The 24,073-nt window shown below is 41.5% G+C and overlaps 1 protein-coding gene across 2 annotated transcripts in view; it reads left to right on the plus strand.

The window, feature by feature from the left end:
* Nucleotides 1-24,073, plus strand: part of LOC144693157 (E3 ubiquitin-protein ligase pellino homolog 2) — a 213,015-nt gene that overhangs the window by 80,499 nt on the left and 108,443 nt on the right. For both annotated transcript variants that reach the window (XM_078562682.1, XM_078562681.1), the window contains one exon: nt 6,260-6,538. In XM_078562682.1, the coding sequence (XP_078418808.1) occupies nt 6,462-6,538 (77 nt within the window). In that variant the 5' untranslated portion in view covers nt 6,260-6,461. The remainder of the gene's footprint in view (nt 1-6,259; nt 6,539-24,073) is intronic.

A 24,073-nucleotide genomic window follows, 5' to 3' on the forward strand; every position in this document is an offset into this window, starting at 1 on the left:
TTAGTGATTAAATTATCGGTGAGATGTGGTTTGTCATCAGCCACCTTAGACGCATGACCTTGCCTATTGGTGTTTGCATTCTCTACATTCCAAACCGGTGATTTCTGTAGTTTTTATATTAGTAGGTCCTTTATAATCTATCCGAACGTCTGTTACATATTCTGATCTTTCAGACTATGTTCTCTATAGTAGATTCCATATTTTTATCATGGCAGAAATATTAAAAACAATATATATATTGTATAATAAATTTACTCACCACCACCTTCTCAAGGGCAATTAGGGATGGGCAATAAATGCTGCTCTAGCCAGTGACGCCCGCATCCCATGAATGAATTTTTAAAAATGGCATTCATTCTGTCCAGTACATTTCCACCTTCCAAGGACGAGACTGATTGTCAGATTTCCATTGGATTGTGACCTTTAAAACCTGCCAAAGAACTCCAAAATAAAATGTCTTTCTAACAAAATCTTGCAAACATTGCTCTTCCTAATGTTTGCCTAGTAGCAAAGCATATTAAAGCTAATGGAGTGTGTTGAAAAACTATCACCTTTCTGAAATGCTGAACCAGCAGTTAAGGAGCATTTTGTGTTTTTCTTTGGAAGAGAGGTGATTAATTTCTAAGTGTTATCTTTAACGCATTTGAATGTAACTTAGCAAGGTTCAGTTTTGTCAGTGCAGCTGATCGTAATTATATGATTTTTTTTGGTTAAGAAATGTGGTAAGTAAATTTCTGGTAAGGTGAGGTGCTGTGATGAGAAATGTTTTGCTGTGCTGCTTGCATTTGCCTAATAGATATGGTGATGTTATGTTATTAAGACTTATTGAAATGTTTGTTTAGTTGTAAGTTTTAAGACTTTTGTCCATCATCTATATATACGAACATATGAATTAGAAGCAGGAGTAGGCCATTTGATTCCTCAAGCCTGCTCCATCATTTGATAAGATCATGGCTGATCTGATTGTGGCCTCGACTTTCTTGTTAGTTTCCCTTGTACCCTTTGACGCCCTTGTCAGTCAAGAATCTAACTCAGCCTTAAAAATATTCAATAACCCTGCCTCCACTATTCTCTGGGAAGAGAATTCCACAGACTAATGACCCTCTGAGAAAAAAAAATTCTCCCCATCTCCGTCTTAAATGGGAGACCCTTTAATCTTAAACCCTGCCCCCCTAGTTCTAGTCCCTCCCACAAGGAGAAACATCCTTTCAACATCCGTCCTGTCAAGTCCCCTCAGGATCTTATACGTTTTAATAAGATCACCTCTCATTCTTCCAAACTCCAATGGATACAGGCCCAATCTGTCCAATTTTTCCTCATAAGGTAACCTCTTCATCCCAGAAATCAGTCAATTGAACCTTCTCTGAACTGCTTCTCATGCAACTATATCCTTTCTTAAATAAGGAGACCAAAATTGTATACAGTACTGCAAATGTGCTCTCACCAACGTGCTGTACAACTGTAGCAAAACTTCCCTACTTTTATGTTCCATTCCCCTTGCAATAAACAACAACACTTTATTTGTCTTCTTAATCACTTGCTGTACCTGTATACTAACTTTTTGCGATTCATGTACCAGGACACCCAGGTCCCTCTATGCTGCACAGTTCTGCAGTCTCCCTCCATTTAAATAATCTGCTTTCTATTCTTCCTGCCAAAATGAACAAGTTCACATTTTCCCACATTATAGTCCATCTGCTAAATTTTTGCCAATCACTTTATATCCCTTTGCAGACTCCTTATGTCACCTTCACAACTTACTGTTCTATATATCTTTGTGTTGTCAGCAAATTTAGCAAACATGCATTCGGTCCTTTCATCTAAATATAGATATAGATTGTAAATAATTGAGGCCCCAACACTGATCCTTGTGGTACCCCACTGGTTACATGTTGTCAACCCAAAAATGACCCATTTATCCCTACTCTCTGTTTCCTGTTAGTTAACCAATCCAGCATCTCTGCCAAATGTTACCCCCTACACCTTGAGCTCTTATTTTATGTAGTAACCTATGATGTGGCACCTTGTCAAATGTCTTGTGGAAATCCAAGTATACCACATCAGGTTCCCCGTTATTCATGTTGCTTGTTACTTCCTCAAAGAAGTCTAATAAATTAGACAAACACAATTTACCTTTCACAAAATCCTGTTGACTCTGTTTGATTTCACTAAGATTTTCTAAGTGTCCTGCTATAACCTCCTTAATAATAGATTCGAGCATCTTCCCTATGATAGATGTTAGGCTAACTGGCCTGTAGTTACCTGTTTTCTATCTCCCTCCTTCCTTGAATACTTTCCAAACTGATGGGATCTTTCCAGAACATAGGGAATTTTGGAAAATTAAAACCAATGCATCAATTATCTCAGCAGCCACTTCTTTTAAGATCCTAGGATGAACTCCATCAGGACCTGGGGACTTGTCAGTCTTTAGTTTGAATAGTTTTCTTAGTGCCCATTCCTCAGGGATTGTAATTTTTCCTCCCTTTCACCTCTTGATTTACAAGCATTTCTAGGATGTAATTTGTGTCTTTTACAGTGAAGACAGACACAAAATACCTGTTCAATGCATCCACCATTTCCTTATTTCCTATTATTAACTCCCCAGACACTTTCTCTAGAGTACCAATGCTCACTTTAGTTGCTCTTTTCCTTTTTAAATAGCTGTGGATACTTTTACTGCCTGTTTTTATATTTCTAGCTAGCTTTCTCTCTCTCGTATTCTAATTTCTGCCTCCTTATTAGTTAATTGGGATAAGCAATTTCTATGAATTGTCTAAACGCTTTTGAGCGCCTAAGTGGCAACATTAAAGAGCAAAATTGGTGAAGAAATAAGAAATAAATAACTTCATATTATTGTGAGCTTTCCATGACTGCCAGAATACATCCCATCGCATTGGATAGCTATTTCAAAATGAGAGTAACTAATATCTGTACAAACTAGAACAACAGGAAATGGTTGCAAAACCGAAATGATCCCCGCTTCATATTAGATTGGACAATGTTAATTTGGTGGTTGGGAAGAAAACTTGGTACTTTTCCTTTGGGGTGAGAGTTCACCAATTTTCCTCATCCAGCTGCCATGACATTGCATGAAAGAAATCATTTCAATACTGTAGGGCAGAGCACATGGAATGGAGCATTTAGAGCTTTAGAGCAAAGGGGTAGTGATCATAATTATATTGATAAAATAGAGGAAAAAAAGAAAGGTTGCATCGGAGACAGAGATTGAAAGTTATATGTGAGGAAGAGACCATCCATCATAGGATAAGCTTAGTCCTTGTATCATGCCATTTAGTCCAAGAGAAGTGCAAAAACAGACTTCACAAATTTGGGAGCAGTAGTCAAGTCTTAAATGAGTTTGAGATTTAAGTGAGCTAAAAGTTGTTTATGGGAGAATAAGTGGTGTGAAAGGTGATATGAAACTTCACCTTGATGTAAAAGAGGCCAAGAATATCAATTGACTAAGAGTGGAAATAACCACATTTCAGCAGAGACATTAAGCCACTTATTTTAAACCAGTAAACTTATCCACTAACATAATGAGATATTTCAGACACATATTAAGCTTTCAAACACTATTATCCCACATGCAATGTTGAAGCTCATAACTTTAGAAAGTTCTATTGTAAGAGCAGTGGGGTCACCACCTTTTTCATTGACATTTATGCACTAGGGTAATTCTATATTTTCTCCCTCAGATATATTCCAAGTGTAATTTTATTTTATTTTGTAAAATTATCACATGATTGGAAAGGAACACAAATGGTCTTTACAATAAGAGGACAAGTTGGAAAAGACTAAACTGCTGATATCTGTAAAGAATACTATATTAATAACTCCTGCCCTGAACAAGATGTACAAAAACAAAGTTTTGTCTTAGTATGGTAAGGATAATATAATTACTGCCATTTGTGTTGCTCAACAGTGAAATTTCAGAATAATTGTGACACCAAGATAATTGCTTTTTTTTGCAGTCCCACTTTTTATGTAGTTTTTCTTAAGTTTCCTGCAAAAATGAATATGAATTCAGCAGGTTTATCCAATTCTCTTTGTAGCTAGGTAGAGTATTCAGTAGTCCCAAGTCAGGTCCACCAATGGATTGTTTCTGCATACCCAAACATCATATCTTCACCAGAAGTTTATAAGACCACCTCTTGCTCTAGCACAGTGACGTTTCAATGTTTGACTTTATCATAGAAAGAAATTCTTTGGAAAAACCCCAATTACATGTTAATCTTTCAATGGCATTGATATGAAAGAAGGCAAGATGATCAAGAGCCAGTGTTTCCTGATTGATGGCATCAGCCAAGATGTCACCATTTCTCAGACCCTGACGTGCCTATCTGCCAATGACCACGGGAAACATGATCAGCAAAGAAGCAAATTGAGAAGTATGTCATCTGCTGCAAATATAACTACAGTTAGCATGCAGCATAGGAATGTCACATGTATTGACAACTATCAGCTGTGCCTCCTTGCACCTCTGGTGTTGAACCCCATGGGGATGGTACTGTGGAATGACACAGAGGTCCAGCCTCCTTACACCCACCTCATGCAGCAACACCACCTCCACTTCAGCAACCATGAAAGAGTGGGTTGCTTCATCATTTGCATGTAGGTTTGTATCTGCAACTTGGATTCCCTTTCCTTTTTGTCTGTTTTCTCTTGGTTTCCTGCCCTGAGCTAATCCAGGAATTAGAGCGTAAGCAGTCTACTCCATTTGAGTCTAAAACTCAGCAATAACCATTTGGTAATAATCATGCTACGAAAGAAATTTTTAGGCTAGAAACTTTGGAACTCCTTACTTCCCTCAGTATGTCCTTCCTCCTACAGCCTTTAAAATCCCAAAGCTAGATGTCACTTAATCACTGTTTCCTGTTTTTCTTGTCTTTTTTACTGTTTTCAATATTAGTTTCTCAAATTTTAAAAAGGAAATCGAGATTTGGTAGAACATATGATCTAATATGTTTGACATTTTAAATTACATCGCTGCAGTTTGATAAATTTCTCTGAAATTCGCTCACAAAATGCTTTACGTTAAAAAAGATCAATTAATATACTTTAGTTGAGGGTTCACAGTTGGTGTCAGGCTCATGTGACTGACGAATTGAGCGTATTTCTTGTGGTTTGGCAACAGTTGAACTTCCAACTTTCACTTCGAATACAACATATGCACATTATATGATTTTAATACCGTCTCTTTAATTGCTCCCAATTTTGAATGCATGATTTAAAATGTTTTTGCAATTCCTTTTGTAAAGATAATTCCATAACGCTTTTTAATGTGGACTGTTCCCATGTCACTTATAATCATAAGAAACCTATTAATCAGTGTTGTGTATGGAGGATGTGTTTAACAAGTACCAAATCACCCTAATATAAAAGTTAAATAAGGATGAACAGAGTTTCACGTATCACAGCTGTTACATTGTGCTTTCTGTGACTTTACTGACAGGCGTTTTTGGGGGAGGGAGAGACACTTTGAAACAGCGAATTCATTGTTATCGCTGGATCTGGCAGTACCAGCATGGCCCGGGGACCGAGGTTCAATAGGGGAGAGAGCTCAAGCTTTTCCGTTAACACATTAAATCTATGAGTCCATTGATGAACAAGCAGCAGGCGACAGTCATTGGCAGGGTAGGGGCAGAACGCCGACATCTGCCACGCCAATCGGGCACAAACGAGTTTAACAGGAGCTGCCTTTCTCTGCAGCTCGGAACGGATGGAGTTGACAGCTGCAGCCGCACCCCTTGGAAGGTTCCCGCTAATGAGCTGGGGGAGCCTGGGGCCAGGGTTTCTGACCGACCACATTAACAACACGCGCGGCTCGCGCTGCTGCTCGTTATTTTAATTGTCTCGCTCCGCAGCTCGCGCTCTGATGCCGGCCCTTCCAGACGCTCGCGCTTCACGCGGCGGCTCCGTCTGTTCTGTTTACATAACACCCTCAGACTGGGAACCCAGCAAAAACAATAGTTCGGGCGGCGGGGGGGGACGGCTGATACATTGGATGACCTTTCTTCCAAAAATTTACATTTCGAACCCGTGTATTTCTGAAGTAAATTCTCAATAGACTATGTGATTGGACATTACGTTCATGTAATTGAGCTGAATGGTGATGTGAGAGGTCTTTGTTGTTGTACTAGTGGCCGCGGGGTTACCTCCAGGCTGTGCAGTTGTTGGTAGACTCCTCCCCCTGGCCAGCTGACTAATCTGATTGTTGACGGTTTTTTTTCTCTCCCCTGGCTCTTTCTCGATGCAGAAAACATTCGAGCGGCTGGCAGCGAGGAACGGGTTCTGTGGATCGGAACCTGGAGAAGACGGAGGAGGACAACCTACAAACACCCCTCCACCAGCAAGGAGATGCAAATAAATTAAGACAGTGAAACTCATGGTGTGCTTGTGGATACAGTCAATTAGTACTGAGCGGTGAACGTCGGCAAGACGAAAACCGAGCGCCACTCATGTTTTCACCAAGTCAAGAAGATCACAGTGCGCCCACCAAGGATCCCGTGAAGTACGGAGAACTCATCGTCCTGGGGTGAGTAAGAGGATCAGTAGTATAGCTTCAGCTAAAATCAGTGTTTCCGTCCCTGTCCTTCCGCGCCCCTCTACCCCTGAGTGTTGGATATTCTTGTTCCTCCTTGACTGCAGGACACCTCTCACTCTGCGTCCACCCTCCTCACCCCCAATTTTAGCTGCGTGTGTTCTTCCCTCACTCCATGAAAAGTATTCGCTCTCGGTTGTGCTTAGCCCACTGTGTCCCCTTTCTGTCTGCCTCTGTCAGTGCTTTTCCTCACTGTGTGCGCCCTCGTTTTCAAGCGCCCTCTTTAGCTCTTAATTTTCTATTTCTGTTTGCGATTTCTCGGTCAATTTTTGTTTTTTTTTTCTCTCCGCACGTTCCTTGCGAATTTGTGTGTCCACATCTCTCACCCCCAAAACTCTGCACGGGCCCTTTTATCTTTGTGTAAATTGCCTGTCTCTGATCCCTCTCTTTCTGTCAATGCAAGTACCCCCATTCTTTTTTGTCTGTAGGTGGGCTGTTTTTGTGATGCTGTGTGTCTATCAGTTTCTCTCTACCTGATCCCATGCCTATCTATCCCCTCCATCTTCCCCTTCAACATTCCTCTCTTTGCCCCCCACTGTCTCTCTCTCTCTCCCCCCCCCCCCCCCCCCCGTGTTTCCCTTAACGCCCCTTTGCTGAGCATGGCCTGTTTGTCCCTTGCATGGTACGCTCTGGATTGCAGTGCACCCTCTCAGAGGGAATGTTGGTTCTCCCCCCCACCTTTTGCACTGACTTTCCTGTCTTGTTTTTATGCCCTCGATAGATCTTTCTCCTTTTTTAGGCCTCTATGGATGGGGAGGTCAAAGTTATTTCACTGCATATTTCTGTGTACTGTCGAATGGAGGGGAGGGATAATATTTGAGAGGACTGGTGACCACTGAACTGGAGTTGATCTCGGAGTTCGAGATTATCCTCATTACTGAGTGAAGTTGTGTGTCGTTGAGTTTGGTGTGACAAATTGAGGCCCAGACGGGTTCATAATACTCCGCTGTTGAGAAGACCAGAGCTACAGCAGAAGTATGAAGTGTGGTGGTTTTTGCACCCCAGCTTGTGCTGGCGAGCTTGCTGATTATGTTCAATCATGTCTCAATCTTTTGGGCAGTCTCTGGAGGTGGTGATGGTAAATTAGGGAGTGGTCAAGGGTCACTCCAAGATAGGTGGGAGTCGGGTCGTGCCACCCTTTTTCTCCACAGGAAGTGACATTTGGGGTGGTGTGTGCCTTACGATTTAAGGTGGAATGCAGAGACGATGGACTGGTTGAGTTTGATTTGTAGAAATATCGGGTGAGATTTTTGGCGGGACCAGAAATTCCCGCCCAAGGTCAATGGACTTTTGGGTGCTCTCCAAATTTTCTCCTCCCACCTATGGCATTTTTGACAGGTCAGAGTTTAGCATGGCTTCCATATTATGGAAAGATTTTGTCTGAGTTGTCAAGACAATATCGTCGGTGTAAATAAATTTTCATGATGTGGTGGGTGTGTTACTCATGTAGGTATTAAGTGTCGGTGCCAGGACATTGACCAGAGTGAGCTGTTGAGCGTACTTGGAGTGTTGATCTTGTCTCGTAGGTAGACCTTCATCCTTCTGTTATTCAAATACCCACAAGAACTGGAGCAGTTTGACACATGGCAGCGGGGACAGTTTGCACATTAGTCCATGTTTTCACACACTATTGAAGGCTGAAGAAAGATTTATGAAAATGGTTCCAGTCTTGAGGTTGTGATGAACCAGCTTCGATGTTTGTGGTGATAGCAAGGATTTAGGTCCCAACGCTGTTGCTGTGAACAAAGCCAGCCTGCTCTTGGAGGAGGGATGAGTTGGTAATAGGGCTTATCGGCTGTACAAAGCAGTGAAATGGGCTTGTAGCTCTGAGGGTCATCTGCTGGCTTTCCTTGTTTTGGCAGGGCTATTACTGTTGCGTCGCACCAGATTTGGGGAATGTGGCCATACTACACCACAGTTGAGAAGTGCCATTAGCCACGTTTTGCCAGTGGACCAAGATTGTGCAGGAAGTCTGGTGACATATCATCTTTCCCAGCAGCTTTGCCCTTTTTTGTGGTTGCTAGACCATCGTCCATGACGGTAAAGTCGCCTGACAGGGAAAGACTCTGGACAACTTGCTGTTTCTTTGAGTTTTTTTCTTTGTCCTCCTGTTTGTTTATTGAAGGATCCTTTTGAGTTGGCCAGTAGTTTGGCAGTAACAGCATTTGTGCTCGCTTGTGGGTTAGCGGCCTCTGCTGGGTTTGATACTCCAAATTTCCTTACAAGGTTTCAAGCCCAACAGCTTGTGTGTAAAGCCATGGATTCCATGCAATCCAGCAGCTTTTTTGTCTATGGTTGTCCAAAGATGAAGTAGTGCTGTGGCTGCTGCTGGATCTCCAGTTTGTTGGTATTGTTGAAAGGGCTTTGCACTCAGGATTCCAACAGAAACATTTTGTACAGTAAATCTGTATCTCTCTCTGATTACTAGCTTTTTCCATGTCTCTATGCCCATGAGTGTCTATAGATCCAATATCTGCCTTTATCCTGGTCTATTTGGAAATAGCATTTTTGAAGAAAAGGAACTTGAAAATGTTGTCCAGACTATTACAAAATAAATTTAATCTTTAATAGTAAAGAAAATGAAAGTCCCTTTTTAAAAATACAAGTTATTTTAGTTGATAAATTTGTGGCTTCTCATTCTATTGAAACAAATTTTGAGTGACTTTCAGGAGATGTGGAAATTGCACTGACTTTAAATGATGGCCTTATGATTGCTTAGCATAATGCACTTATGATAGTGATATGATTAATCATAATATTTATCAGTGCAGTCTTCAAATTTCTAGGAGGGTGGGCAATTGGCAATATTACATGGCCTAGATTTCCCACTTAGTGGCGAGACAATAGCATTTACTGCTGACCTTGAAGAAAGCTGCCCACCAAAGTTGAGCAATGTCTCTGGCATGAATTTTCTCTTTCCTGACATCACTTTGATTCTAATGTCCAGCAACAGTGATGTCATCAAGCACGCTAAGCAATCAATCTCAGTGCAGCAAATCAGGAAGGAAAAAGCACTGATTATCTTTAACTTTTTGTTCATTTTACTGACAAGTGAAATAAATATTTAAAAATATTTTTATTTTAAAAATATGGGGGACTTTTTTAACATGGTGCAATTTGATGTCCCATAAATATATATTATTTTTAAGGCTGGAGAGGTTATTCAATAATAATCATGATCTTAAGCTGCTGTTTAAAACCTAGTTACACATCGTTCAACAAGGTGTAACTTTTTGAAGGGTTTTTACAACATGATTAATTGGAAGTTCAGGACAATTCGAGTGATTTCAGAAGATTTCCATCTCTGGGGTCTTCACCTGTGGAGGAATATGGAATCACTGACAGTAACTTCTGGATTTCCATGTTTGACTGCGACTGTATGGGTCAGTTTCACCGTTGTAATGGTGGTGAAACAACAAAAACTGACAGGTCCAGATTTTGGGCTTGCAATGTATGTGCTTGGCATTCCACATATTCCAGGTTGATTTATTAAATATTATTTATCATGCAACAGGAGCTTGCAATTGCATATATCATTTTTTAAAATTTAATTGATTTAGGCCTTAATTGTGTTTTTTGCTTATGTTGCATTCTGTAGAACAATTGCCAAATTGCTTTAATTTAGCATTTATGATATTTATTTAAATTGTAAATTGATAACTTACCAACCAAAAATCTACAGGGCTATCAGCTGGAGTTGTAATCATTGAATTGAAGGAATGAGTTTGTAAGAATTCCTGGAATGCTATTCATTTGCAGAACCTTGGGATTTCTTTGTTCTCCGTCAGAATAAACTCAGTTGTTTAGCTCTTAATTTATGGGAATTTTTTTTTATTCGTTCCTGGGATGTGGGCATCACTGGCGAGGCCAGATTTATTGCCCTTATTCAGAGGGAGTCTAAGAGTCAGTCAACCACATTGCTATATGTCACTTATAGGCCAGACCAGGCAAGAATGGCAGATTTCCTTCCCTAAAGAATGGTAGTGAACCAGATAGGTTTTTATGACTATCGATAATGGTTTCATGGCCATCATTAGTCTTCTAATTCCAGATTTTTATTGAATTCAGATTTCACCATCTGCCGTGGTGGGATTTGAAGCCGGGTCCCCAGAGCATTACCCTGGGTATCTGCAATACTAGTCCAGTGACAATACCATTATGCCACCACCTCCCTCTTTAGCCCTTTCCAACTAACAGACCATCATAGTTCTGCAGTGTCCGTTTATGCACAACAGAGGATTAACTGCTGACAGTTTAATGGAAGAAGTTAGTTTTAAATAGATCAAGCAGTAATTGGCTTTGCTGGCCTTTAATTATTTTGAGCAAGGCCACAGTTGAAAGGTAATATAATTAATCAGATCCTCTGAATATGATTTTTGTTTTATAAGAAGAAAATGTTCAATTTCTACACAATCTTTGGGGGAAAAATGTTATCAACAGCTATATTGTGACATTACATATTCTGTGAAACAAAACTTTTAAAGGGCACCTTTTATATACTTTAATGTTTTAATATTTAAAACTCTAATAAGGGCTCCATGAATTGCAGAGATTATTCATCAGTTTTGAAAAGTGCTGTTGGTTGCACAGCTTACATTTGAACTTGTTTTAACCTTTGTGTCGTTGACAATAGTGGTGAATTATCACATTAGTGCAGCCCTCTATTTGATTATATTGCATGCCCAAGGGTTTCTTCATTAACATTTTCAATTATACTGTGTTGAGGAACAAAGACATTTGTTTCCTGATGCAAGATGATGATTTCATTAAATATAGAAAAACAGCAGTTACTATAAATAATTGGCGCAGAATTGATAATAGGCTAAATTTTTCTGTTTTAAAAAAAAATTAATGGTGAACAGTGTTAGCTGTTATATGCAAATCAGACAGCAACTCTGATGATTGCATGTGTGCAGTTAAAGTTGGGAATCCAGAAGCTGCTGTACAACCTCTCCAGCTCGGAAAATTAAGACTCAGCCCTTCAGATTTAATTATTGTTGTTTACAGGAAATAATTCCTTTAACTTATTTTCTTTGCTTTTGCTTTTATTGCTTTTATTTATCTGTCAATCTAAGTTTTCTTTTTTTCACTTTCTGTACCTAATTTGACAATTCTGATTCAGACACTGCTGCTTATTAATGACTCTTCAATCTAGTAAACCAAGGAACTACTTGTTACATGTATTTTTTTTTCAACACAGGTCCCAGCTGCCCAATAGAAAGAGGCTGCTGTGCTTTTTGCATGTTTGGCTGACAGGCCAGTTTCGATCAATCTGTATACTCTGTAATAATGTATTGCAGGTAAATGGGGAGCTCTGTTTTAATAGTTGGAGAGGATATATATTCACTTCCATTACATCTCCTCCTTTTCCTCTCCAAGGTCATCAAAGAAATTTTCACCACTCAGTTCCATACCATTTACCTTTTTTATTCATTTTCTTTTCTTGAACTCTGCACCACCTGCAACCGCTCTCCCCCTTGCCCTGCCAACTTAAAGCATGGTGGGACTTTTTCTATCTTAAAGACACTGTATAAATACAAATTGTTGTAGTATCTTGATTTTGATAACATTTGACCCCCCCCCACCCTCGACCAGTACGTTTATGCCATACAATTAGCAGCAGAAGGAAGCACATTCATATTATACAGTCAGCTGTTGTTACAATGAATTAATTATCAACAGTCCATTATACCTTGAGGCTATTGCCAAAGTGATAAAGGCATTGGGATCTAGTCTCAGGACAATTGACTATAAAGCAAGGAAAACTCTGATCAAGGCCTTTGTCAAACCTCATATAAAATACAATATAAATGTCCAGTTTTGGTCTCCTCACATGGTTGATGATCTAGAATTTGGGCAAAGATTAGAGGAGGACCACTCCAGTCATACCTAGTTTGAGTCCTCAGTTATCAAAGCAGGTTTGCAGACTGCTGGAGTGTTTTTTTTGACTGTGGAAAAACATAGATTGAAAAGATTGTCTTGAAGATCTCAATCAAATGAAAGGATTGGGTCGGCTAGGGAGAACAAGAGACATGACCATCAGCAAACGTAGAACTAGCTACAGCTGGTGGAGGAGTGCAGCCTACTAACTGAGTGAAGACTTGGAGTTTGGTGAGAGGGGAGTTTTAAGTGTTAATTTTGTCCTTAAGATCTAACCTAGTTTGTAATTAGTAGTAACTGGAAAGTACTATGTAATTAGGCTAAGTTTGTTCTTTCTTGCAGTTTAGACAGGGTAAACTAACTCTCAGCTGTAGGAGCTGAGTAGTTAATTAGCTAACTGGTTGAATCTGGTTTCTGTAGCCCCAGTTCAATTTACTATAAATTCGGGGTTCTTTACTGCAGCCTTGGCAAATGCAGTGCACTGACTAACTGAGTGAAGACTTGGAGTTTGGTGAGGGGAAGTTTGGTGAAGGGGGAGAAGAGTTTGTTTCCTCTTTCTCACCTCATAGAAATTGGTTCTTGCACTACTGCAGGGAAAGGAGCTAGCTGTTTGGTGAGTATCTGGTAAGTTGGTAAGTTCTATCCCTAATGTCTAAAGTAGTACATAATTTGGTGGTAAAGATAATAAAATATATAAGAAAGCAACACTTAAGTGATTAATATAATTAAGTAATTATTTAAAACACATTAAGGATGGCAGGACAGGTGATGTGTCCTGGATGCTTTGTACCAGGAGGCAGTCACAACACTTAGGATAGGGTCTGCTGATTTGGTCAGTGGACAGGAGTGTGTGACTGCAAGTGAGGCAGGTAGGGGGACCCAGAGGGCAGGGATGCATGAGTGTATGCCTCTGCAATTGTCCGACAGGTTTGAGGTTCCCTCAGCTTATTTGGATGAGAGTGGGGGTTGCAGGGTGGATGAGCAAAGTGACCATGGTACAGGAATCCATCCATATGGGGGGAGCAAAAATGAACGTAGTAGCAATAGGGGACAGTATAGTAAGGGGGTTTGACACTGTTCTCTGTAGCAAAGAGCGAGAGTCCAGATGGCTTTGCCTGCTTGGTGCCAGGGTTCGGGATATCTGCTTAGGGCTGGAGAGGAACTTGCAGTGGGAGGGGGAGGATCCAGTGATTGTGGTCCATGTAGGTACCCATGACATAAGCAGGATGAGGAAGGCGGCTCTGCATAGTCAGTATGATGAACTAGGCACCAAATTAAGAAGCAGAACCTCAAAGGTGGTAATTTCTGGATTATTACCTGAGCCATATTCAAATTGGCATAGGACAAATAAGATTAGAGAAATGAATGCATGGCTCAAAGACTGGTGTGGGAGAAATGGGTTCCAGTTTGTGGGGCATTGCCACCAATATTGGGGAAAAGTGGGATCTGTACCGTTGGGACAGTCTGGGGCTGATGTCCTCATGAGCTGACGAACAGAGGAAGTAGAGGCGAACAGAGGAAGTAGAGGCGAACAGAGGAAGTAGAGGCGAACAGAGGAAGTAGAGGCGAACAGAGGAAGTAGAGGCGAACAGAGGAAGTAGAGGCGAACAGAGGAAGTAGAGGCGAACAGAGGAAGTAGAGGCGAACAGAGGAAGTAGAGGCGAACAGAGGAAGTAGAGGCGAACAGAGGAAGTAGAGGCGAACAGAGGAAGTAGAGGCGAACAGAGGAAGTAGAGGCGAACAGAGGAAGTAGAGGCGAACAGAGGAAGTAGAGGCGAACAGAGGAAGTAGAGGCGAACAGAGGAAGTAGAGGCGAACAGAGGAAGTAGAGGCGAACAGAGGAAGTAGAGGCGAACAGAGGAAGTAGAGGCGAACAGAGGAAGTAGAGGCGAACAGAGGAAGTAGAGGCGAACAGAGGAAGTAGAGGCGAACAGAGGAAGTAGAGGCGAACAGAGGAAGTAGAGGCGAACAGAGGAAGTAGAGGCGAACAGAGGAAGTAGAGGCGAACAGAGGAAGTAGAGGCGAACAGAGGAAGTAGAGGCGAACAGAGGAAGTAGAGGCGAACAGAGGAAGTAGAGGCGAACAGAGGAAGTAGAGGCGAACAGAGGAAGTAGAGGCGAACAGAGGAAGTAGAGGCGAACAGAGGAAGTAGAGGCGAACAGAGGAAGTAGAGGCGAACAGAGGAAGTAGAGGCGAACAGAGGAAGTAGAGGCGAACAGAGGAAGTAGAGGCGAACAGAGGAAGTAGAGGCGGTTTTAAACTGAATAGTAGGAGCAAGGGATCAAACTTGGGAAGATGTGGTAAACCAAAGAGTAGAGACAAGGCAGGAGAGACAAGTACTAATATGGGAAATGATAAACTGATTGACAGGAAGGGACAGAGTACAATTCTACGAGTAAATCAACAGATAAGTCTAGACACTACAAAAATAATAAGAAGACAAAACTAAAGGCCCTATGCGTGCATTAGCATATCATACAAGCTCATTAAAAGGCCACCTTGTTGGAATTAAGACCCCCCTCCAAATTAAGTTCCCTGCCAGCGAGAAATTAAAACTTTCACTCTTAAGACTGTGTGCATAAGTGGCATGCACCTGGTGAGGTTGATTTCTCCCATGATTAATGGTGAGTTGCTGCTGCATTGTCCTCTTTGGGGAGCACCTGTAAATGCTTACCTATGCTTGAGACTGGGTGGTGGCAGTGTGAGTTGTGTGGAGGATGAACCAAGGAAGGGTTAACAGGGAAGGGTGGAGTAGTGGCTGGGCAAAGGTGAAAGGAATAGTTCAGGATGTCTGGCTGGCCTTTAAATATGGCTCCCAGACCTTCAACCCCATGAGGTAATGGCCTGCCCCCACCGCGAGAGCCTGTAAGCTCCTTGTGGATGCATATGTAATGAGCTGAAGAACACAAGTTTGCATGTGGTCAGCCATGCCACACCTCCAGCAGAAACAATTCTCACTTCCATGCCCATTACTAAACTTAGGATGGAATCGCCCCAGATTTGCACTGACTTGAATGAGGGAAATGAATGTACTATCGTCAAGTTTGTGGATGACACAAATATAGGTGGGAAGGCAAACTGAAGGTGACAGATTCTACAGAGGCATATAGACAGGTAAAGCGAGTGAGCAAAAACTTGACAGATAGAATATAATGTGGGAAAATGTGAGGTTATACACTTTGGCAGGAAGAATAGCAGAGCTGAATATTAGTTAAATGGAGAAAGACTGCAGAAAGCTGCAGCACAGGGATTTTTAATCAGTGAGTGAATCAAGGGTTATGGGGAAAAGGCAGGAAAGTGGAATTGAGGATTATCAGATCAGCCATGATCTCTTTGGCGGAGCAGACTCGATGGGCCGAATGGCCTACTTCTACTCCTACATCTGATGGTCTTATGGTATCTGAACGCACGTAGCATTTGAAACAAAAGGGATGAACTGATAGTTATTTCTACTTGTGCTAAATACGATTTGATAGCCATTACAGAAACATGGCCACAGGATGACGTAGATTGGGACCTGTATATTGAAGGGTATGTGACATTCAGGAAGTTAGGAAAGGTGGTGGGGTGGCTCTGTTAATTAATGATGGTATTAGCACATTAGAGAGGGATGACCTAAGTTCAGGAAACCAGGATGTAGAAGCGGTTTGAGAAATGGTAACGGCAAGAAGTTACTTTTGGGAGTGGTGTACAGGCCTCCTAATTGTAACTACAGAGTATAAAAGAAGAGATAATGCTTGCCAGAAAGGTACAGCAATAATCATGGGGGATTTTAATCCTCATAGTTTGGAAAAAGCAAATGGGCAAAGGTAGTGTGGATGTGGAGTTGATAGTTTCTTAGAACAGCATGTTCTAGAGCCAACCAGAGAGCAGGCTATACTAGACCTGGTATTGAGCAATGAGAGAGGATTAATGGATAACCTCCGACAGAAGGCACCCCTAGATAGCAGCGATCATAATATGATTGAATTGTACATTCATTTTGAGGGAGAAATGAGTGCATCCAAGACTAGTATTTTAAACTTAAATAAGGGTAATTATGAGGGCATGAAGGCAGAACTAGTTAAAGTGAATGGGCAAATGAGGTTAAGGGATATGCCAATAGAGGTTCAGATGCAGACATTTAAAGCGATGTTTCAGAGTATGCATAATATATACATTCCAATAAGAAAGAAAAATCCAAAGGGGGGGTGCTGCCCCACTATCCGTGGCTAAGTAAAAAAGTTAAAGACAGTATTAACCTTAAAGAAAAAGTATATAGTTACGCAAAGATGGGTGGCAAATCAGAAGATTGGAAAGAATATGAAGAACAGCGAGGAATGACAAAAAAGACGAATAAGGAGGGAAAATAGAGAATGAGAGAAAGCTAACTAGTGATATAGGGATGGATAGCAAGAATTTCTATAGATATTTAAATGAGAAAAGAGTTAACAAACTGAGAGTTGGTCCTATAGTGTGTATGCCTGGGGATTTGATAGTGGAAAGTAGGGAGATGGCAGACAAATGGTTATTTTGCTTCAGTCTTCACTATAGAGGACAGAAGTAACATTCTGGAAATAGCTGTAAATCAGGAAATGGATGGGAGGGAGGAACTCGGGGAAAATTACTCATCAGGGAAATGGTATTGAGAAAATTGTTTGGCTGCAGGTTGACGAATCCCCAGGTCCAGATGGACTTCACCCTCAGGTCTTGAAAGAAGTGGCTAATGAGATAGTTGATGCATTGGTTTTAATTTTCCAAAATTTTCTAGATTTGGGGAAGGTCCCATTAGATTGGAAAATAGCAAATGTAACTCCTTTATTCAAAAAGGGAGGACGACAGAAAGCAGGAAACTACAGCCAGTTAGCCTAACATCTGTCATAGGAAAAATATTAGAAGCTATTATTAAAGATGTTATAGCAGGGTATTAAGTAAAATTCAGGGCACTCAGACAGAGTCAACATAGTTTTGTAAAAGAGAAATCATGTTTAATGAATTTATTGGAGTTCTTTGAAGGAGTCACATGTGGATAAAGGGGGACTGGTGGATTTACTATACTTAGATTTCCAGAAGGCATTTGATAAAGTGCCACATCAAAAGTTATTGCAGAAAATAAAAGCTCATGGTGTGGAGGGTAACAAATTGGCATGGATAGAAGATTGGTTAGCTAATGGGTCTTTTTCTGGTTGGCAGGATGTGATGAGTGGTGTGCCACAGGGGTCAGTGCTGGGGCCTCAACATTTTACAATTTATATAAATGACTTGGATGAAGGGACCAAAGGAATGGTTGCTAAATTTGCTGACGACACACAGGTAGGAAAGTAAATTGTGAAGAGGATGTAAGGAGGCTGCAAAGTGACATAGGTTAAGTGAGTGGGCAAAGATCTGGCAAATGGGGTATAATGTGGGAAAATGTGAAATAGTTCATTTTGGCAGGAAGAATAAAAAGGAAGCTTATCCAAACAGTGAGAGATTGCAGAGCTCTGAGATTCAGAGGGATCTGGGTGTCTTAGTGCATGAATCACAAGGTTAGTATGCAGGTTCAGCAGGTAATTATGAAGGCTAATGGAATATTTTCATTTATTGTGAGGGGAATTGATTACAAAAGTAGGGAGGTTATGCTTCAGTTATACAGGGCACAGGTGAAACTACACCTGGAGTACTCTGTCCAGTACTGGTGGTCTTATTTAAAGAAAGATGTAAATGCGTTAGCAGTTCAGAGCAGGTTTACTAACTAATACCAGGAATGGGTGGGTTGTCTTATGAGGAAAGGCTGGATAACTTAGGCTAGAAGAGTAAGAGGCAACTTGATTGAAACGTATAAGATCCTGAGGGGTCTTGACAGGATGGATGTGGAGAGGATGTTTCCTCTTGTTGGAGAATCTAGAACTAGAGGTCACTGTTTAAAAGTGAGAGATGGCTCATTTAATACAAATGAGAAGTTTTTTTCTGAGGATTGAGAGTCTTTGGAACTCTTCCTCAAAAGGCAGTGGAAGCAGAGTCTTTGAATATTTTTAAGACAGCTAATAGATTCTTGATTACCAAGGCGATGAAAGATTATCAGGGGTAGGCAGGAATGTAGGGCTGAGGTTACATTCAGATTAGCCATGATATTGAATGGCAGAGGAGGCTCGAGGGGCCGAGTGGCCTACTCCTCCTAATTTGTCTGTTCGTAGGTTAGATGCGAGGAGATAATTTTCAGCGTCTTTGGAGCAAGTTGCTGGCACGTTCAATGAATGGAGAATTGCTGTAGGGATTCAGAAGGGAGCTAGACAATTTCCTGAATTTTGCCAACATAAAAGGTAGGTAGGATATGAAAGCGATGTTCCTGTTACTGCTATCTTTAGGAGCTTTTTCATTTTTTTTCTAGGTTTGTCAAGGCCAGCATTTATTGCCCATCCCTAATTGCTCTTGAAGAGGTGGTTGGGAACTATCTTCTTGATTCATTGCAGTCCATGTAGTGTAGGTACACCCACAGTGCTCTTACTGTGGGAGTTCCAGGATTTTGACTGAAGGAATGAAGATTTAGTTCCAAGTCAGGATGGCCTGTGACCCAGAGGGGGACTTGCAGGTGGTGGTGACGTTCCTGTACATCTGCTGCTCTTGTCCTTCTAAGTGCTATGCCTTGGGTTTGGGAGGTGCTATCGAATGAGCCTTAGCGAGTTGCTGCAGTGCATTTTGTAGATTGAGCACATTGCTGTCACTGTACATCATTGTTGAAGTGAGTGAATGTTTTAAGGTAGTGGATAGGGTGCCAATCAGGTGGGTTGCTTTGCTTTGTCCTGGATGGTGCTGATCGTTGTTGGAGCTACAGTCATCCAGGTGAGTGGAGGGTATTCCAACACACTTCTGACTTGTGCCTAGTAGATTGTGGGCAGGCTCTGGGGAGTCGGGAAGTGAGTTACTCATTGCAGGATTCCCAGTCTCTGATCTGTTTTTATAGCCACAGCATTTATATGCTGGTCCAGTGCAGTTTCTGGTTAATGGTAGCCCCCAAGGATGTTGATGGTGGGGGATTTAGCAATATTAATGCCATTGAATGTCAAGGAAAGATATTTAAATTCTCTAATTGTAGATGGTCATTGCCTGGCTCTTGTGTGGCATGAATATTACTTGCCACTAGTCAGCCCAAGTCTAAATGTTGCCCAGTTCTTGCTGCCTGTAGGCACAAACTATTTTAGTATCTGAGGCACTGTGAATGGCACTGAACGCTGAAATCATCAGCCACTTCTGACCTTATGATGGAGGGAAGATAAAGCAGCTGAAGATGGTTGGGCCTAGATCACTCCCCTGAAGCACTTCTGTAGCATGTCCTGGGCCTGAGATGATTGGCCTTCAGCAATCTCAACTAACTTATTTGTCTGTTTTAGGTGGCAGAGCAAGAAACAATGAATTTCCCAGTGTTTTTTCTTTTGTAAAACAACCTACTTTTTTTTGTGTTGCTTCGCCAAGTCGATTTTGTGTTTTTTAAAAATTTATTCATGAGATGTGGGCTTTGCTGGCTGGGCCAGCATTTATTGCCCACCCCTAGTTGCCCTTGAGAAGATGGTAGTGAGCTGCCTTCTTGAACTGCTGAAGTCCATGTGGTGTAGGTACACCCATGGTGCTGTTAGGGAAGGAGCTCCAGGATTTTGACCCAGTGACAGTGAAGGAATGACAATATATTTCCAAGCCAGGGTGGTGAGTGACTTGGAGGGGAACTTCCAGGTGGTGGTGTTCCCATGTGCCTGCTGCCCATCTAGATGGTATTGGTTGTGGGGTTTGGAAGGTGTTGTCTAAGGAGCCTTGGTGAATTCCTGCAGTGCATCTTGTAGATGGTACACGCTGCTGTTGTATGGTAGGGCAAAGACATGGGGTGATGGTGTTTGCATTATTTGCATTATGCCAGTATAGGCTTGGTAGACCAGATGGTCTTTACCTGCCAAACAGTCTGAGGCTAAAGCAGTCTCTTTGCAACCTTGGTGTCATATTTGACTCTGAACTTTGACCACATTTTCAAACAATCACTAAGACTGCCTATTTCACCTCTGTAGCATCACTCGACTTTAACCCTATCTCTATTCATCTACTGAAATTCATTCATTTCTTGTTACCTCTAGACTTTACTATTTCAATGCACTTCTGGCTGGACTCCCACATTTTACCCTCCATAAACTTGAGATCATTCAAACTCTGTTGCCTGCGTCGTAACTTGCACCATGTCCAGTTCACCTATTACCCCTGTGCTCGCTGACCTACATTGACTATTGGTCAAGCAACATCTTGATTTAAAAATTCTCATTCATGTTTTCAAGTTCCTCCATGGCCTGGCCCCTCCCTATCTGTGTATTCTCCAGCCCCACAACCCTCAGATGTCTGTGCTTATCTAATTCTGGGCTCTTGAGCAACCCAGATTTTAATTGTTCAGCTGTTGGTAGCTGTGCCTTAGTTGTCAAGACTGAGCTCTGGAATTCCCTCTCTCGACCTCACTTTTCTTCTTTAAGACACTCTTTAAAATCTACCTCTTTGACACAGCTTTTGGTCATCTGGCCTAATGGACTGAATTTAATGACTACAGCTGTTACCTGTCCACTGTCAGGAAAACCGGGGGCAACCCCTCTGTGGCCATTTTCAGAGGCCCTGATGTAAGTGCACGGACATTGGGCAGTAAACTGCCCAGCATCGGGATTTCGGTCGTTGAGGGCAGAGATCCCTCAACCAAGAGCTGTGGCTTATTGGTGGGCCAACAGCTCTTCAATTCCAGCAGCACTACTGGGCATGGTGGCTGCTGCTGGGACTGTAGCCAGTCCCAAATGGCAGAGTTGAAGGAGGCCCTGGAATGTAGGTCTTTCTGGGGCCAGTTATGCAGGCCCCAGTGAGGGGTGGGGTGAGGGGGTCCTTTGTTGAAGGAAGATGGGGCTTTGTGAGGGCATACCTTTGCTGCAAGGGGCCCCTCAGTTGGCCACAGAATTCCCCATCAGTAGGGCCTGAGCCCGCAAGGAGGCCGCCAAACTTTACTGGGTGGCCTCTCCATGTGGCATCCTACCAGCAGTGGCAAGATGAGGCCCCCCCCCAGGCCTTGCCAAGGCTTGATCCTACGGCACCTGCACCCCTGCCGCCGACTCTGAGCATGCACCCTAGATTCTGACCAGTATGTGGATTGGTGTCATCTTTTGTTTAATAATGCTCCTGTGAAGCATTTTATTACATTAAAGGTGCCTATCTAAATACATGTTGCAGTATGAATGTGCAAAGCACAGTCTGTGTGCTCCATGAGGCTTGCTAACCTTCCTCATTAGACTAGACAATAAACTGTTCATGCTGTATCAATTGCTGATTTCACTCTGCTTAAATTTTGTAGGTCCGGAGGTTTGTTACTGAGGGATATACCAGCTGCTAAGCCGATTTTGCACCAAGGGCAGTTCCTGCAATTAATGGGAAGGCAGATGCCCTGGCTAAGCAGTTCAGAGGTTTAAAAAGGTTTTTTAATACTGTTCCTTCATTGGTGGCTAGGTTCTCGGTCAAAACACCAAAATTTATTTGTATCTTAAGCCTGAGATAATGTGAATTAATGGAACCATTTCAATGCTTTCCTCACCAACCTCCCATCTTCCTCTCTCTTTAAACTCAGTCGAAAACTCTGCTGCTTGTAGTTTTACTCAAATTAAGCCCTGTTCACACATCATCTCTTTGCTCACTGACCTACATTGGCTCCAGATTGCCTCAATTTTTAACTTCTCATCCTGGTATTTAAGCCCCTCCATGGCCTTGCTCCTTCCTATCTTTGTGACCTCCTCCAGCTCTACAACCCTCTAAGAACTCTGCTTTTCTCCAACTCTAGCCTCTTATTCATGTCTTGCTTCCTTCATTTGCCATTCTCAGCTGTGCTCTCTATGCTCTAGTCTCAGGAATTCATTCCCTAAATCTCTCTTCCACTCTACCACCTCCTCCGAAGTGTTTCTCAAAACTACCTCGAACCAAACTTTTGCTCATCTGTCCTGATGCCTTTCCTTTGACTTAGTGTTAATTTTTGCTTCTGTGAAGTGCCCTTTCATAAGAGTGATTAGGTAAATGCAGCTTGTGTGGTCCTCAAGGTAATAATGAATGTACACCTAAGCAACCCAGAAAAGGCAAGATGTTTCAACAGTCCAATCCTAAAGGAACATGTTGCATGAATATACCCTGATTCTCAGAAGATTCTGAAGCAGGTTTCCAGAATATTCATTTACAACTCCATTATTTATTGCCCTGCAAGCCCCCACACACCTCTTCCTGCACCACTCTGAGTGTCTTATCTGAAAGTATAGACTGAAATGTTCACACATACCTATGAATTGCCCTCAGCTGATTGGGAATGGGACTATTTTTCCAGAAACATTTACAAGTCAACATTAAGATAAAAGCAAAATACTGCGGATGCTGGAAATCTAGAACAAAAACAAAAATACCTGGAAAAACTCAGCAGGTCTGACAGCATCTGCGGAGAGGGATACAGTTAACGTTTCGAGTCATAAGGACTCAACGTTAACTGTATCCCTCTCCGCAGATGCTGTCAGACCTGCTGAGTTTTTCTAAGTGTTTTTGTTGTACAAGTCAACATTAATTGCTTTCATTGGGACAAAAATTAAAATACTGGAAATCTGAAATGAAAACAAAAAAAGAGCACCTGTGGAGAAAGAAAAATATTTAATGTATCAGATATTAACCCTTTGTAGATTCTGATGAAGGGTCATATACCTCATATATTTTAATCTTTTTTCCCCCACAGACACTTCTCATTAGGAGTCTCATCCATGTAGTCACTACTTATGCTGGAGAGGGAAAGTGGAAAAGGGAATTCCTTCAGATCTTTAATCTTGCATGAGACAGGTTCATTATAAAATAGTGCTCTCATGTTTGCACTTACAGTACAATGGACATAGCATTCTTTCATCTGTATGATCTACGTCTTTTCAACATTTGGCTCATATCTCCACCCTGCACTGTTAATCAAACTAAAACAAGCTCAAAATTCCACATCTTTTCCTGTAACTTAGCGATCTGAATTTCGGAACCTTTCTTTTTGGCTTTGAGTCGTCTTCAACTAATCAATGTAGTTCTGAAGGTAGGGAACTCAGAATTGTGTGCGCTATTGCAGAATGCAACCTCACCAGTGCACAGGATCATGTTTTAAATTGTAGTTAAATGCCCTTGTGATGCATCCTAATATTTAGTTTTATTTTTAACAGTTTCTCTCACAGGCAACAATTAATAATTAAATTAAAATTATTTTCCTTTTGTAACTTATGGACATCCCCTCTTAACATGCATGTTATTCATTGTTTCTACTATTGATTAATTATTTTATGCTTGACAATAAGTGTAACCCACATTAAAGTCACAATCACTTTTCAAAGTCTCATCAATATAGCATTAGGGCTTCTCTAATATTTGACAAGGGATCCAATCCCATAAACATTTTAAAAAATATTACCATTAATGTAAAATAAAACAAGGAATGTGGCTTTTGGTCCACCCTCCCTGTATAAGGCCATTTACTGTAGTATGATCATTTAAAACTCTCAAACCTTGTTGCAAATTTTGGGTCTGCTTTAGGTATGTGCTCCAGTTCAAGCAACACCACGAGTCTAT

Source organism: Cetorhinus maximus, chromosome 18 (genome assembly GCF_964194155.1).
Source record: "Cetorhinus maximus chromosome 18, sCetMax3.hap1.1, whole genome shotgun sequence".
NCBI lineage: Eukaryota > Metazoa > Chordata > Chondrichthyes > Lamniformes > Cetorhinidae > Cetorhinus > Cetorhinus maximus.